General features: G+C 42.0%; 2 protein-coding genes across 3 annotated transcripts in view; one reads left to right on the top strand and one right to left on the bottom strand.

Moving 5' to 3' along the window:
• Positions 1–13,491, bottom strand: PCARE (photoreceptor cilium actin regulator). Its single transcript, XM_068675875.1, has 2 exons — positions 4,959–13,491; positions 1–2,638 (listed from the first exon to the last, which is right to left on the bottom strand). Exons 1-2 carry the CDS (start codon positions 8,723–8,725, stop codon positions 2,509–2,511), a joined length of 3,897 nt encoding a protein of 1,298 aa, XP_068531976.1. The 5' UTR covers positions 8,726–13,491; the 3' UTR covers positions 1–2,508.
• The window catches only part of CLIP4 (CAP-Gly domain containing linker protein family member 4), a 26,544-nt gene continuing 24,431 nt past the window's right edge, over positions 13,491–15,603 (top strand). Inside the window, exon 1 of one of the 2 annotated variants that reach the window (XM_068675878.1) lies at positions 13,491–13,897. The gene's annotated coding sequence lies outside the window, so the exon portion shown is untranslated. Of the gene's footprint in view, positions 13,898–14,460; positions 14,480–15,603 lie in introns of those variants that run through there. The other variant, XM_068675879.1, reaches the window with a different exon arrangement.

A 15,603-nucleotide genomic window follows, 5' to 3' on the forward strand; every position in this document is an offset into this window, starting at 1 on the left:
TTGTGTATAAAAACTCTGGTTTATTTACATCAGTGAAAAATAATTCTTGAAGTTGAGTATGGTCTTAAAAACAACAGTATTCCAGAAATGTTGGATTCATGAAAAATGGAAATGTCCAAAAAAAATTAGAAAAAAAATAATTCAAAGTGAACAGCTAAACTGTGATTTCCTACATTAGTTGTGCTTAACCATATGCTTACAATACAAATTGAAGAATTTTGCAAGAGTCCTCCTGTAAATTAACTGTACTGAAGAGAATCTCTTAGCTATATGTGGTCATGAGTTCATGACGCATTCTTGTAGATTACTACTGAAGGAAGCTCTGTTTCTTGAATATAATGCTAAGTTTGCTGCAACATCCTTAGGGCAGCATTAGAATTTTTCAGCAACTGCAATGTTTAGGTGGGATTAGGTGATTGATTTTGTGGTGAGTGTCCTGATGACATGGCCCTTAGTCAAAGCTGGGAGAGATGCTGTACTAGGATGCTGGCTGATGTGAGGCGTCTTCAGGGCAGCCTGTTTTTCAGGGAAAGTTGCTTTGGCTGACTTCATGTCCAGCCAGCACATGTGAGCAAGTTTCCAGCTTGATTGCTGAAGTGTTTTTCTGTGTGCTGATATAGCTCTTACACCGTAGAAGAATTTGGTGCTTAGGGATGTAAATACTTCTCAGTTACTTCTCAGCATCCATTATGGATGCTGAGAAATTTCACCATTTACCCACAAAGAGAGAAAAACGATTGTACTAACTGAAGAGAAGCTGTCCTCCCACTCTTGCATTTTCATCTTCAAAGCTATATTTAGGCTTGCAAAGTGCTGTTTTTCTGTTGTTGTGTTTCTTGTTTATTGCTATTCTGGGTGGTTACTGCCAGCAGAACAGAAAAACCCAAAATGCATACGAAATGTATTTGTATTTTTAATGCAGATTGGATAGGACTCCATTTCTGATGAGTGGGAAGACTGGCTTTCACCTTGCATTGCTGATGATCTTTAACATATCTCTTGGTGACTTCCCTATTTAACAGGTGATGGTGAAGCTGTCCACGTGAATACAAGGTGGATCTGTTGAAATCTGTCTGTATGCTATGGGTATGGCTATTTTGTCACCTCAAGCTTGCAACCCCCCAGTGATCCAAAGCATCTATCTGCTGCAATTTACTTCTTTATATTCAATACCTCACTGTAAATATCATAATTAAGATTTCCTTGTGTGTGTGGCATAAAATGGCACTGAGATTATTGAAGAAGGACGGTTGTGATTAAGGCAATATAATAAAACTCAGGAGTTCAGTATCCAAAGGGGTCCCTTGTACAGCATAAGGCAAGCCTCAGTTCCCTGATCATGGGCAGGAAGGGTTAAAAAATCTGTGTGAAGATGAAGTGCTGTCATAATGAAAACTGTGGGGAAAAACTATAACTATTCCCATCAGAACACAACTAGAAATAGCTCTTTTTCTGGATCTTGTTCTATACTAAAGTTGCATATGAAAACACGTCAAATTAAAATAATTAAAAAGTTGCATCTTAAGTCTGATGATAAACTATTTCTGTGAGCAAGATCCAGTAAATTCTGAAACTATTTTAATGGGTGCTGTAACAGCCTAGGATTAACCAATTTTCAGTACCTTGTGTTTTCATTAGCAAGAATCTGTCTAGAAATTACAATAAATCCCTTCAAACTGCATAAATCAGAAAGAATATAAATGTCTTCCTGGGAAAACAGGATTCTCTGTGCTAGAGGAGAGGTTTCTTTCTCTCAAAATGTCCTTAGCTGCCTCCGGATTTATAATGCTGTTTGATTGGGCTCTTACAAAACTACTCTAATCAGGATTAAGCCTTGTATCTTTGGAACCAAAGACGATGAGATTACATGATAATCAAAGGTGTTTTAGAAGATCAAAGCCTTTTTGAGGTAATAATATCCCTAATAAAACCCCTTTAAAAAAAAAAGGGTTATTTTTTGTTTTAACTTGTATTTGACATTTTTCTTTCCCTCCATACTCATAAATACCTAGTGTGAAGTTGTGGCTTTGCTGAAGCCATTTGTATTTTTGCAATAGAGTACAATTGGTCTAGGATTTTACCCAAGGAAAGGTCACATCAGTCACTTTTTTACACAACCAAAGCTGTGATGTCTCCTGAATAAATGACATGTCAAATAATGATCATTTCTAAAAGTTTTTAAACTCCTTTAGCTAAATGGTGAAACAAAGGACTTGGCTTCAGGTCCTGCCTTCATGGAATCAATTTGCCTCAGACTTGCAGAACTGGAAAGTGTATCTGTTGCTAATTGTAAAACTTCAAATTAAACCTAAAATGCAATCAAAAGGAGAAGCAGCTGGCTACTGGTATTTCCTCAGACTGTTGGGAGCAGTTTGTGTTTTCAGATGTAATGCCATCATATTGCTTCCTTCTGGCTAAGTTGTGTTTTAGAGGTTTGGGTAAAGCTGCTTCCTCCCTCCAGAGCCTCTGGCCTTGCTTGTGCTTCCTCCTGCCCAAATGTTTCTGCTGTCAGTCCCTCTGCAGCCCCTGGCCCACGATGTAGAGCTCAGGGTGGGAAGTGGATCTGTTGGACTCCTTGATTTCAGGGGCACAAGGGTTGCTCCAGCAGTCGCCTGCTTTTCCAGGGCTCTCCTCCGCACTGCAGAAGGGAAGATAGTGAAGGTAAGAAGCTTACGAATGGTGACTTTTTAAAACAATGATGATTAGACCACATTAACCCATGAAGCACAAATCCTGCAAAGTACTAGGTAACTCAGTGTCTCCTGCGTACATGGTCTTTATATACACCATCAAGATGTTTTTCCCCATGTTCCTTCTTTTGTGATGCCAGATACTCTGTACTCTCCCTTCACAAATCTCTCTTGGGAAGAAAATATTTAAAATGTTTAATGGGGGATCAGTACAAATCTGAGTTCACTTGTGGATGGGGACAGATTTGAGTGAAAAGTCTTATTCCAAATCCAGACTCTGCTGGAGTAAAGGTCTTAACTCTGTTATGCATCCACTTAGTATTTTTACAGTGACATTTGAGTATGCCAACATGACAATAGGATATGTGTTCTGGTGGTATAAATCTGCCACATTACAGACAGGAGAACTGATACACAGAAACCATGCTAAACTGAATTATCTTTTGATTATAGACAAGCCGTTAAATTCCTGTTCTGGTAACTAGGACTTCCATGATTTGTGCTGCTGGATGAAGATATTTGTGATACGTGACTAGTCATGAAACTCTAATCCAGATTCAAATGCCCCCTGAGCATAGGAGGTCTCACTTTGACTTCTTGCTTTGGGCTGATTCAATTAACCAAATCCCTTGCCTTCTTGAACAATATCTTAATGGCAATAGCATTTAATCTTTTATCTCTGCTCTACCTCTTGGAAGATTAGCAGCCTCAATTAAATATTATTTTCAGTTAAACTGCACACACAGAAATCCTATTACAGATTCACAGGGTTTCTATAAGCAGAATAATTTCTCATGCTATGCCCTGATAATATGCCAGTAACTGTTGACTGCTGTCAAACGACCAAGCTTAGAAAACAGCAAAATTAGTTCAGTAACTAACAAACATAGGCTGTCCAAATGATTTGTTCAATTAGTTGTTGAACTTAGAAATGGAAACCTTAAATTGAAACTCTTGTCCAAATACAAAAGCTGTAGCTCCAGCTCTAGCTAAGGCCAGTGATGTTTTAAGTCCTGATATTCCACACAGCATAGGATGGGCAGCAGATGTACTCGGGAAAGGAGCACTTCTTGCCTTCTAGGGGAGCAGTGAGTATGCAGGCGATGCAAATTTGCACATAACAATGGCATTTAATGCCTGGCAATGCTAGCTACCAAAATGAGATGGAAGTTGCCTGTTCTTTTGGTGTTGCTGCTAAAATGGGGTGGGGGAAAGGGAATTCTGCTGCCTGATGACTTACTGGAACATGTTACTTTTACAAGCTCCTGGAAGATTGTATATAGTAATCTGTTCTCAGAAAATGGATGGTTTAATTGGGCATGGAAAAAATGGAGGCATATATCCCAGAGTTTGCCAAAGCATGGGAGAAAGTAGCTAACTCATTGATTACCAAACTCTTTTACTATGAAGTCTGACGCTACTGCAGGTTTGCCTATGTCTTCCTCCCCCCACTCCTCCCAACTAGCACTTGAAGCTGCTAATAACACACACACAAATAACAGACACGGAGGCTTAAACTTGGAGAGGAGAGGAAGAGCAAGAAAAGGAATGAAGGAAAAGAGACTAACGGGTGGGAATAGCTTGCGAATTTGAGACTAGATGTAAATACTGCCAGAATGAGGAGTTTTAGGAATATAACATCTAGGGAGATACTTTGAAAATTTCCTGTTAGCTGAATGAATTGCAAAGCAGAGGAAGCCTTGCATGATTAATAAACCATCCAATAAACTCAGAGAATGGTGCACTAGACTCGAAATTAGCATCTGAAAGCTGACATGACAAGCTCCAAGTTTGAAGCTATAATGTCCATACAGATCCATGCCATTATCTGTCCATCATTCTTGCCAGCTGATCTGAAATATTTTAACACAGATTTGTATTGAATAGTTGACAGGCTTAGAGGCTGATGTTAGGAAAGACACCCTGGCCTATCTTCTCATGGTTATTTGAATATATTTATAACCTGAAGGCTATTTCATATCTTTCAAGAATTGAAAGTGGACATCCTTAGCCCCCATACAAATAAAGGAAGTTCAGTAGCATGCTACCGAATTTTCTCTAGATGAATTGTAAAGCTTGAGCAAGCTGTGGGAAGTTAACTGAAATCTGGGGCAAGATGATGTTATCTTTCTCCAGCCATCTGTTCTGTGCAGGAACAGGGCACTTTTATGGGGTATTTTTTAACAGCAATAAATTCCCATTACTAGTTTAGAAAGCCAACACAGTGCAATACATTTGCTTCTTGACATAAAGTAGAAAGTTTCTTACCTTGCTTGGTTAAGAGCGGGTTCGCTGCCAGCTGTTACGGGAGCTGGAAGATAAAACCGAACCCCAGGTCTGCGGTCAGAGAAACTTCTCCTCACAAACGGCTGAGGGTTGGCAGCGCTCAGAGACAGCTTTCTGGTTCGGTCTGCAGGCTGCTGGAGTAGCAGACTGCTCTTTTGGGAAGGTGGTGAAGCTTCAGTCTGTTTGGTGACTTCCACCATGGGTTTGCTGGGTGCTGGTGGAGGTCTTGCTTCAAATAAGGAAGAAGTGGCTGGGCAAAATATTGAACGTACATTGCTGCCCTTCTTGGAGGAGGCAGGCTGGTACTCATCCCCAGCATCCAGACCAGTTTTTGATCCCTTGTAGGAGCGGGATGGAGAGGTTGGTGGGGACGAGGCAGTGAGGAATGGAGTGGGGCTTGCTTCTCGGCGGTAGACTGGGGAGCCTGGCAGCCGGTGTGGTGTTGGCGAACTTTGCTTGTGCTCTGCAGGAGGGCTGACCAGTTTCCGCTGGGCTGGTGGAGAAGGCAGCTTCTTCTGTAGGGGTGGGCTGGGCCCTCGGGGTGGGCTGGGTGCCCTGGGGCTGGTAGGGGGACTGGGTTTCCTCTGCATGGTGGGTGAGCTCAGCTGCTGGCTGTTAAAAGCCTGCAGAGCACGTCTGTGGTGTACCGGAGGGCTGAAAAGCTGCTTCTCAGTTGGTGGAGAAGAAGGGGGAGTTCTTGCTGGGGACACCCTCCTGTTGAATGATGAACCTTTTTCATTTCTCCTCAGTGAGTCGGGAGAACCATGCTTCTGATATGGCACTGAAGTAGCAGGTGGACTGGGCTCTTTGCTCTCTGAGCTATTGTCATGTGGTTTTGAAACTCCACTGGGATTTTGAAGAGGAATAATTTTATGTGTTTGCTTGTACAAATCTGCAGCTTCTTTTCTCTGGGTTGCTAATATCTCCTCCTGGCTAGGGATGTGTGTATTGGTAGGGTTCAGCTCCAGAGAGTATATCTGCAGTTTCTCATCCTTGGGTCCGCTACTCCTTGGAACTTTGTTAGCAACTGCGCTGGGGCTGATGTTTTTACTTGGTAATAAGTCAATGGACTGGAGGGAGGCTTTCATTTTTGGGGAAACTTGTGCTCTCTTCGTAGCATGAGATTCTGTTTTGGCAGGCTTTTTGGCATCTTCCAAAGAGTTTTCTCCTATTCTTGCTGTTTCTTCAGGCTCAGAGAATTCAAAAGAAGTGTCCATTAGCATTTCAGGGGGTGGTGGTGGCAGGTTCTCAGTGTCTACCTCAGGTTCTTCCTTTGTGTCCTTGCTTAATTCTGCAGCTGGTATAGGAGGAAAGGCATTTGAAAAGTTAGAACAAGCTCCATTGGTGTTTGAAAGGCTTGTGTCTTCTACTGGTGAAATACGATGCTTAATATTTAAAGGCACCAACCCTCTCTGAAATGGAATGGTGGGTGGGATGACTGGAAGTCCAAATTTTCTGATGCACTTAATTGGCCCTAAAGGTCTTAAAGGTGTGGCTTTTTCAAGATCGTCTGTTGGACTGAATGTTTCAATGAGCTTTTTGACAGATTGGCGGGGGGCACAACTGCTGCCACTGAGTGTTTGTGCTCCAGAAGTCTTGTCATCTTTGCTCCCCGATGTCTCCTGGGCTGGCACAGTATCTCTGACAGGCTTCTTGCATCTCTTTTCATCCAGCTGACTGGCAGGATTTTGATCAACCATGTACAAAGGGACTTTATCCTGGTTAGGCAGGATGCTGAAATTTTTTGAGAGGCATGCCTTAAGTTTGCTAGAGGACCTAGATGTAATTTGCTTGTCCTGCAAGTGACGTGTTGATCTAGGTTTCCGAGGCTCTTGGTTGCTATCTGTATCCACCTTTCCATAAAACATTTCTAGCCTCTTGTTGAGCTCCTTTTGAGTTCTCTGAAGCTCTAGGAGGGTTGGGTCCTCTGCCTGGCTTCTGAGGGACTCCTCTGATCTGGACCGTCGCTGTTTCCCAGAGGCCTTCTGCCTTCCCATTGCTGTACTGGGCCTTGCTGTTAGGACTGCTGTTCCGCTCTCATCTTCCACCCATTCTTTACGCCCAGATTTAGCTGGGACAAACTTGATTTTTTCACTGATGGCATCTTTCATCTTCAGAATGATTTCCTCTGTCTCCACATTCTCTGTCCTTTTGGTGGATGACTGTCTTTGTGTGTTCTCGGTGACTGCAGGTGAAGACTGGGGCCTCTTTGGCAGGGCATCCTTACCCATTTCCGATAAACTTGTATTGTCATCATCCTCCCCCAGGGTGCTCTCTTCATCATCATCTGAAGGAAAATCTGTTGATTCAAAATGTTCGCCTTCCTGAGTAGAATCAGACTGGAAGGAGTTACTGGAGTGCCTTTTGCTCAGGCTTGCATATTTTGCAGCAGTGGAAGTACCTCCTGGTACTCCACCCTGACAAGAAGTTTCTTCTCTGCTCCGTACAGATGAATAAAATGTATCTTTAAAATGCCATTCAAGTGCACAGCCATGGGATGTGGCTGTGCCTGGTGACATTGTCCCACTATGCATGTGCTCCATTGTTCTGGTGTGGTTTTGGGACAGAAGGCCACGTGCACAGGACTCACAGCTTGCTTGTGCTCCAAGCTGGCTGAAAGGACTGAAGTCTTTGAGGGACTCACTGTCCACGCCAATGCCACTATCCTCAGAACAGAGAGTCCTGTCATCACCATGGGACTGTGAGCTTCCCATGGTTGAGGCTTCAAGCAGCCTTACCGCCCGGAAGAGGCGCTCATCATAGCTTTGCTTTGCTTTCAGTTTTCCTTCCAAGTTGCTTGCAGCAGACTGCAGGTAGCTGCAGGTTTCCTGCAGGGCGTCGGAGGTGACAGAGGCCAGTGTTCCACTCACTAACTGCATTTTATTGATTGTGTACTGAAGTAGTTGTTGCAGAAGATCAGGGTGCTCCTTCAAATCATCTTTTCCTGATGGCCATGCCAGATATCTACCCACGTCTTTGAGAAGATTTTCCCCATCATTAGCAATTTCTTCCAAGAGCTGGTTGATTTCATCAAAGCGAAGCGTGAGGAAGCTTACCATCTGTTGTAGGAAGAGCTGAGTTTGGGCAGCCTGGTTGGCCATATGAAGTATAGCTTCATACTTGGAGAGGTTTGGATTTAAGTAGGCATATGCATTCTGATGAGCCTTAACAAGCAGTTCTGGGAAATCTACCTTTTTCTCTATCTTGCATGGGGACAAAATTGACTTTTTTTTAGTTTTGCTAGGCCGACCTTGCTTAGCTAATTTATGATTTTTTGGCTTCCTTCCTTTCTTTAGGATTTGCTTTGCATTGCTTTCATTCTTGTCATCACAAATGGAAGCTGATGCTTCTGATTCACAAGAGCTTTGCTTTCTGATCTGCACAGCCTCAATGATGTGTTTTTGAGACTCAATCAATTTGGACATAACTTCAGCCCCTGTGGCTTTCCTCTCAGTTATGTTGTCTTCCCTGGAAATGTGAGGATCTGAATGCGATTTGGAGGAAAACTGCAAATAATCACTTTTGTCCTGCTCGGACAGTTTCTCCTCAGTTTCGCTCAGGGAGCTGTTCCTCTGAATTTTGTATTGGTGGAATTCATCAATATTGTAGCAAGATGAACCTTTAACTAGCAGTGGGATTCCTTTATCTGCTGGATCAATACGCAAAACACCTTTGGGTTTATTCAAAGCCTTAAAACCATTTCTTGCAAGAGTATTAACGATCTCGCTGTGAGATGGTGTGCAGCCCATCCTTTCTCTGTCTTTCACTGTATTTCTGATTAAAAATCCAGAAGAACTAGGGAAAATAAAACAAAGAATTAAACTCACTGTCTCATCCTGAACTGCAGACTGTCCTTTTCCTCACAAGTTTTCCATCACAATCCCAGTTTTGTTGTCTGTCTTTGTTGTTTGCCTTGAAATTTCACGTGCTTACTGCCCAGGATCTGGTCTTGAAGCTGTGCTGTTCCATTGTATGTTTCCGCTCAGGTTTTCTTCTTTGATTCAAAAAAGGAGTGTGAAAGCTCTGCTGGATTTAGAGCTAATGGATTAAGAGGACTTGAATGCCTCACTTCTGTATTGACAGATGTCCACTACAAATAAGACTTTAAGCTCATTAGGGTAAGCAGGCACCAGCCAGTCAGCACCCATGTTGAAGATTTTTTTCTGTGCTATATTGGGAGGCAAGAGGACTTGGTACCTGCCCCTCCTTTTTTCCCTTGTTGCAAAACCATAACATGTAACTGAACGTAGAGATCTAAAGAGAGAGACTATATTTTGAAGCCATTTTTGAAGGGGAGCTACTTGAACAGGTGTGCGAATACCACCCAATACTGCTTAACCAAGGAAAAGGTGATCTTGATGGAGTATGTACCAGCTGGAGAATGTAAGACGTGGAATCAAATGGGTTAGAGATACTTGTTGTGCTTCTGCCTTGATGGTCTTCAATATTTTCCCCCTACTTTCAAGTGACAAGCTGTTTACTTCTAAGTCCTTCTACGATTTCCAAAGATTATTTTGATTTTTTTCTTGGTCACGTGATAATTATTGGAAGGTATTTTTCTCTTCAGATAGCTTCCCAACTTGAAAGCTGAACTTTCAAGAATAAGTTTTGCATATGTGGTTAAGACAGCGTCTACATCTAGTGCATCTAAACTGTAGAATTTCAGTACTAAAAAAACAAACGCATAAAAATAACCTACTCTTGTTGTCATTGTAAATGCTGTTAGTTGAACTTTCCACAGTGCTCAGTGTTCAGTTCATCTGTCTTAATTTGGGAAAGAAGTCAAATCACAGGCTGAATGGACGACTTTAGACTTTCAAAAATATGGGTTAGGGCCACAAAAAATCATCCGGTTTCCTATAAGATAACAAATCTCTAACTCATCTCTAACAAAGGGTTTTCCTTCCTCTGAGTTTTTTGGGATAAAGTGTTAACATGTTCTTTGCAGTCAGAAAAGTGACTTGCTTGCCTTTATTTCATTGTCATCTGCCACGGCATAGTTCTCTTGATGGTAAGACTTCAAATGTTAAAACTCTAAGAAAAAAAGGTTTAAAAAAGAATAAGTATAGACTCACTTATAAAAAAACAAAACCAAAAAGTTCTTCAAACCACTTCTACAGCCATGAAAGTATTATTCCTTTCATTACTTTTGTTACCATTATCACTTGCTGTTTCTCTTACTTGGGAAAACAAACCCCAGAATAATCCCAGTCTGAAAGAGAAATTAAAGAACTCAAAGCAGGAAATGGAATGTTGTGATGAAGCAGAAGATATTTGTATTTTCCAAGTATTTATTTATGAAGGGCAGTGTGTGGATGAGGATGACAATAGCAAATGCCACCAAGTTCCCTCTTCTTTAGTCAGATTGGATGGGTTCATCTTTTATTTTCCAGATATAGCTTTTCTACTGAAGGTATCTGTTTCTCAGTGTCAGAAAAGGTTACAGAAAACAGTGGCTATCTTAACACTGGAAAGAAGCCTACTACTTTTTCTAGCAATGTGATTTCTGCGCGATTGCAGGTATCTCATCCAATTCCCCAAAATCTTTTTATGCTGCCAAGCCTATAAAATGTTTTCAGACTTATGAATGAGCTGCTTACATGATTCATTTGTTGATGCTGGACTGTGGTAGCAGAATGTCTTCATGGCAAGTCATTATTCTCTGTAGCCTTGCAGTTTTCATTTGTTCTGCTCAACATGAGCAGCGAACTTACCTTGATTTACAAGGGAGAAGGCATGCCAGTGACTCCCAATAAAATTTTTAAAACCCTACCTGCTTTCTCTACAGTATTTTTTCTGGAACACATAAATTGTACTTAATGCATGTGATGTCACAGTCATTGCCCTCTAAGCTTTTCTGGAAAGCATCAGGTAATTACTTCTTGACTCCGCTTCTTGCAAGTCATGCAGCTCATGCTCCAGCTGCTTCTGCATCCCAGCATGATGTGGCTTGTACACAGTAGTCCCAGATCTCCACAGCATTCCCTTTTAGGCACATATCTAATGTGTTCAGAGGGAAGAAACACTGCAGGTGTAGGCAGCTGCTTCATCCTAGTGATCCTAAAGGTCAGAATGTTGTAGCCCTCCACAGTAAGTCAAGGAAAATACAACAGATCAATCACGTAGCTTTAGTGTATCTCTTCCAGTGAGTTGAGAGACCTCTTTACATAGCTTGCTGAGTATTTGTTGTATAAAGTACTCTAATGATTTTTATTTGAAAAGCAATTCCAACAGTTCCATCATCTCTGCTGGGGATTAGCCTCATGTGGATTGTTGTTTTTGGAAAGGTCTTTTTCTTCACTTTTTCCTTTGATTTTAGTGTCATGCCACCCCCCAATTTTTTTTTTCTCCCTAGTTATTTTCAGCCCATGTATTAACATCTGCTGGCAATACATACATGGGTCAAAAAACATAAGACGCTGGTTTATGATTCTTATGTATTTATTATTTCACAGTTGATATTAACATTAGTAAATGTTAATTTATGTTCAGTTCATTATTATTTATTCTTGAATAGAGATCCTGGGTCCTAGAAAAAATGTTTTAACAAGGCATATGTTATATATGTAATATAAGTAAGTCACGTAAAAACAGTGGTAGAAGAGAATATTGATAGGAGAATGACAAGCAAATATTTTGAGAGTAAGGGAATGAGATGGATTGTCATATGTTGTTTATGAAATCATATTTTGGTTTACAATGCTACTGTTTACAGAACTCTTATCAAAAGGAAAACATTTGTCATGTTTGAGCCTACGTTGTTATCTGTGAACTTGCTGAATTGAACTATTTTACAAGTGTCCCTGATGAACACAAAACTGTGTTTGAGGAACAGAGCCTAGAGAAGAAGCAAGTAATTGTATAAAAGGCTTTTGTTCTTCCTTTCATATATTTTCTTCCTACAGTTAAATTTGGCAGTATTTTCATTTTAAGCAAGCTGCCCGGTCACAGAACACTCTTGAAGGGAAGAGATTAAATATTCTTAAAGCCTGCCAGAAATGTCTGGTGCACTGGATGATAAAAAACAGACTAGTCTGAAAGTGGGAGGGGGACTAGTAGAACTGTGCAGGTCCTACCAAAGGCAAGAATGAGACCTGAACCTTGATGGACATGTGTGGTGGACAGGCTCCAGAGATGTTGTCAGCGTGGTAAACCACGGGATAGATTTTAGGGCTGGATGATGGGAGAATTGATTGATAGAAACTCTGTGAGATTTCAGCATGAAACAAGTAATGTAAGCTTAAAAACTATGGAAGCAAGAAAAAAAGACAAGGTAGGACTGCTATCCTTTGCAAGTTTGCAGGATTTAAAAGGGAAATGTGCATAAATGCTCACATCAGGTCTTAAAAAATTAGAGTTTGTATTTGTGTTTGACTTTGGAGGAAAACTGAGTTTCTGCTCACTGAGAGATTATGAAGAGCTTAAGTGACAACAACTTTAAAGAGCTCTTTTCTTCTGAAATAAACCTGCTTTATGTATTTTTTTTATGTAACAGTGTCATGGTTTTGTTTGGGATCGAATTAATCACCTTTGTAAAGGCTCACACGGTGCTGTGCTGATTTTTAATTAAAACAGCTCATTTTTTCACAGCTCACTCACATCAGCTCTCACCAGTGGCAGCAGGCTTGTGCTTCTGGAGCAGCTCAAAGAAAAGCAAGTTTCAATTTCACGAAGGCTTGACACCTTCAATGATCATTTAAGCAGCTCTTGGTCGGGATGGCGTCGGTGTTGCCCCGGACGGTGCTAGCAAACTCCCCCTGCTCCACTGCGGGCCATTTCTGAGTGCAGCCCGACCCTCAGCCCGCCACACGCGCCCTGCCACCCCCTGAACCTCCCCGCCCTGTGCCGCGCCTCAGGCGGGGACCCGGCAGCCTCCCCTCAGCCTGGCCCCGTCAGGCGCCGCCATCACCGCGCAGCGCCTGCCCGGCGGGGCGGGGCTGAGCCGCGGGGGGGCGGCGCCGGCCGCCGGTAGGCCGAGGGCCTGAGGTGCGGGCGGGGGAGGCCGCGCAGCCGGCTGCAGGTACGGGGGGTCGGGGAGCGGGACCGTTGGGGGCCGTTGGGAGGGCGCGAGGCTGCCGCTCGCCTCGCGGCGCTGCCCGGTGGGGGCCGTTTAACGGACCGGGGGGGCTTTGGGGGTCGCTGCTCGCACTCCCGGGGTCCGGCAGCTCGCGGTGCTTCGCCCGCCGCTGCCCCTCACGCCGGCGGGGCCCGAGCTGCTGAGGGGGCGCCGCGCGGACAGCTCCGTGAGGCGGCGATTGCGCGGCCTCCCCTCAGCGCCTTGCCTCTGTCGTGACAGCTCCGACAGCAGAGCTGCTTCAAACTTTCGGCTCCTCGACGTGCTGCGTTGCAAGATATCCCCCCCCCCCCATGCACCAATCTGTAAAAAACGGCCTTTAGCGTGTCTATATTCACACATCTTTCGCCCATAACGTAGATTTTAAAGATTGGTTAGTTAGTGTTTGTACAAGAGCCTTGTTCTCTGGAGCTAGTTATTCTTCTAGCTTTTAAATTTTTGGACCCCTAAGTAGCCCTTTAGATGTGGTCATTGCCAAAAACAGCATCCTACGTGTGACAAGTCCTGCTGCCGAAGTCCTAGCACCGTTCCATTGCATCGCTTGAAGTACGGCAGTATTTTATAGTAGTTGCACAGGAACTTTCTACTAGTACTGTAACATAAGGTTGCAAATTGTCTGGAGTACACAAAAAATCTGGATCCTGTGTTAATAATTTTTTTTTTTCTTTTTAAATAAGCCATGCATGTTTTATATAATGTGTGGGTATTGAGAAGCTTGTCCTTGCTCTTCAATCTTGCCAACATAAAAGCATGTACATCTGATCACCAAGTTTTCTTAATTTTTTTCTAATGATATTTCCCTATTTTCAGGTTGCACTTGGTTACAACAACATATGGCTGGCAAATAGTAAGTGGTATTTTCTTTTGTGCTGAACTGCAATTAATAGTAGCATAGCTCGTCAAAGCTATGAAAAGGAAGACTTGTTTTCTCATTTTATTTATCTAACCATTTCCTACTGTCTCTCTGAACTTCTGATCTTACTAATGTTACCCCTTCTATAGGAACATTGTTGCTTTTCTTGAAGATGTTGCATTTAGGGACTTCCCATCTGAGTCAGTCTGTCTTGGATATTATTAATACCTCAACATTGTGTTTTTCTTCAGAATAGAAGTTATTTTGAGGACCAGGTCTTTCTGTCTTTTCCATTTCTTTGAAATTGTTTTCAAACTTTTGTTTTCCTTCTGCCTTTCCAGGTGTTGGTGTGTGTATGTATCACACTAACCAGTTGTGATGTGCACGTACTTAAGCTAGCAGTCTCTGGGGGTAGTCATGGGTGCTGCCTTGAAGTTATGTGGTTTGGTATTGTGTCATAAAATGGTAATATATTTCTAGATCCAAATGAAAGCCGCGTGGCATAAGGATGTACACACTTAGGTTGGAGGGTATCAGCACTGGTGTAAACGTTTGATGCCTTGCTTAATGGTGCCGGTGGGTGTATTCATCATGGCACTTGGGTCTTCATGTCATCAACCCAACAAAATGGGTTGTTTTCCTGTCTGGTTTACTTTGCTCTGTTGTATATTGAATTTTTTTGCCTTGACGCTGTTTTATGTGTTCCTTCAAAGTAAACAATGACTTGGATACTTGAAAAAGCACAGATTTTACTTTGTTCAGTCTGTGTGCAATAAACATCTATATTTTTTCTATTAATTTGCAATTGTCTCTTCTGATCTCTAGTTTCAGCAGCTTTTGTAATCACATGTTACAAATCTCGCCTCTTCCTGTAATGATCTGCTCCATCAGGTCTGACTACTTTTCACGGTGTTTCTTTTTCTTCACTGTTGTACTGAACAGCACTGTGCAAAAAGGATATAAATCATTTCTTGTGTGTTTTTTTTCTTTCTTTCTGATTTAACAGGTTCAACTGTCTTCTATACACATGCATATTACTTGTGCGCTTTGTGAGAGTGTCTGATGTGCTCCCCATGAAAAACTGATGTGGGGAGACTTTCTGTTTCATAAAACTGTTTTGCTTTGATTTGTCCGCAGCCTCTGAACAAATATCACATTGTAGCAAACTCATTTCACTGCTTCCTAGGAGAGATTAAATTAGTCACTTGTATTTTAAGAGAAATCTTAAGAGTCCATAGTACTGACAGCAATGACTTTCTTGTGTTTGGGATGTTTTTAAATGACATTCAAAACGTAAAGTCTAACTTTTCCTTACTGGATAAAAATAACAGTTGAAATAACTAGTGATACTTTTGGCTTTGTTGAATCTAAGGATGCTTAAGCCAATGCAATTTGATAACGCATTAAGAACGGGAAGAAATAGTCCTGCCTGTTCCTAGTGTCCTCTTCCTTGATCTTTCCTTTGTGTGAGCACATGGATTTGTACAGCTGTACAAATTTGAGGAAATGAGTTAGTTGGAGAAAAATTATAATTTTTCATCTGGATACCTCTTCCAAGTTGATGACAGGGTGAACTGTACAAGATATGGAAGAGAAGAGGGATTTATTTTTATTTATCAAGGTTAGCATCTGCAACCTATTTCTAAAATGCTTTTTATATTTGAATGAAAATTGTGCAAGGTTCCCAAATAAAGTGGCAA

The sequence above is a fragment of the Anas acuta genome, chromosome 3, assembly GCF_963932015.1.
Source record: "Anas acuta chromosome 3, bAnaAcu1.1, whole genome shotgun sequence".
NCBI classification, from domain to species: Eukaryota; Metazoa; Chordata; class Aves; order Anseriformes; family Anatidae; genus Anas; species Anas acuta.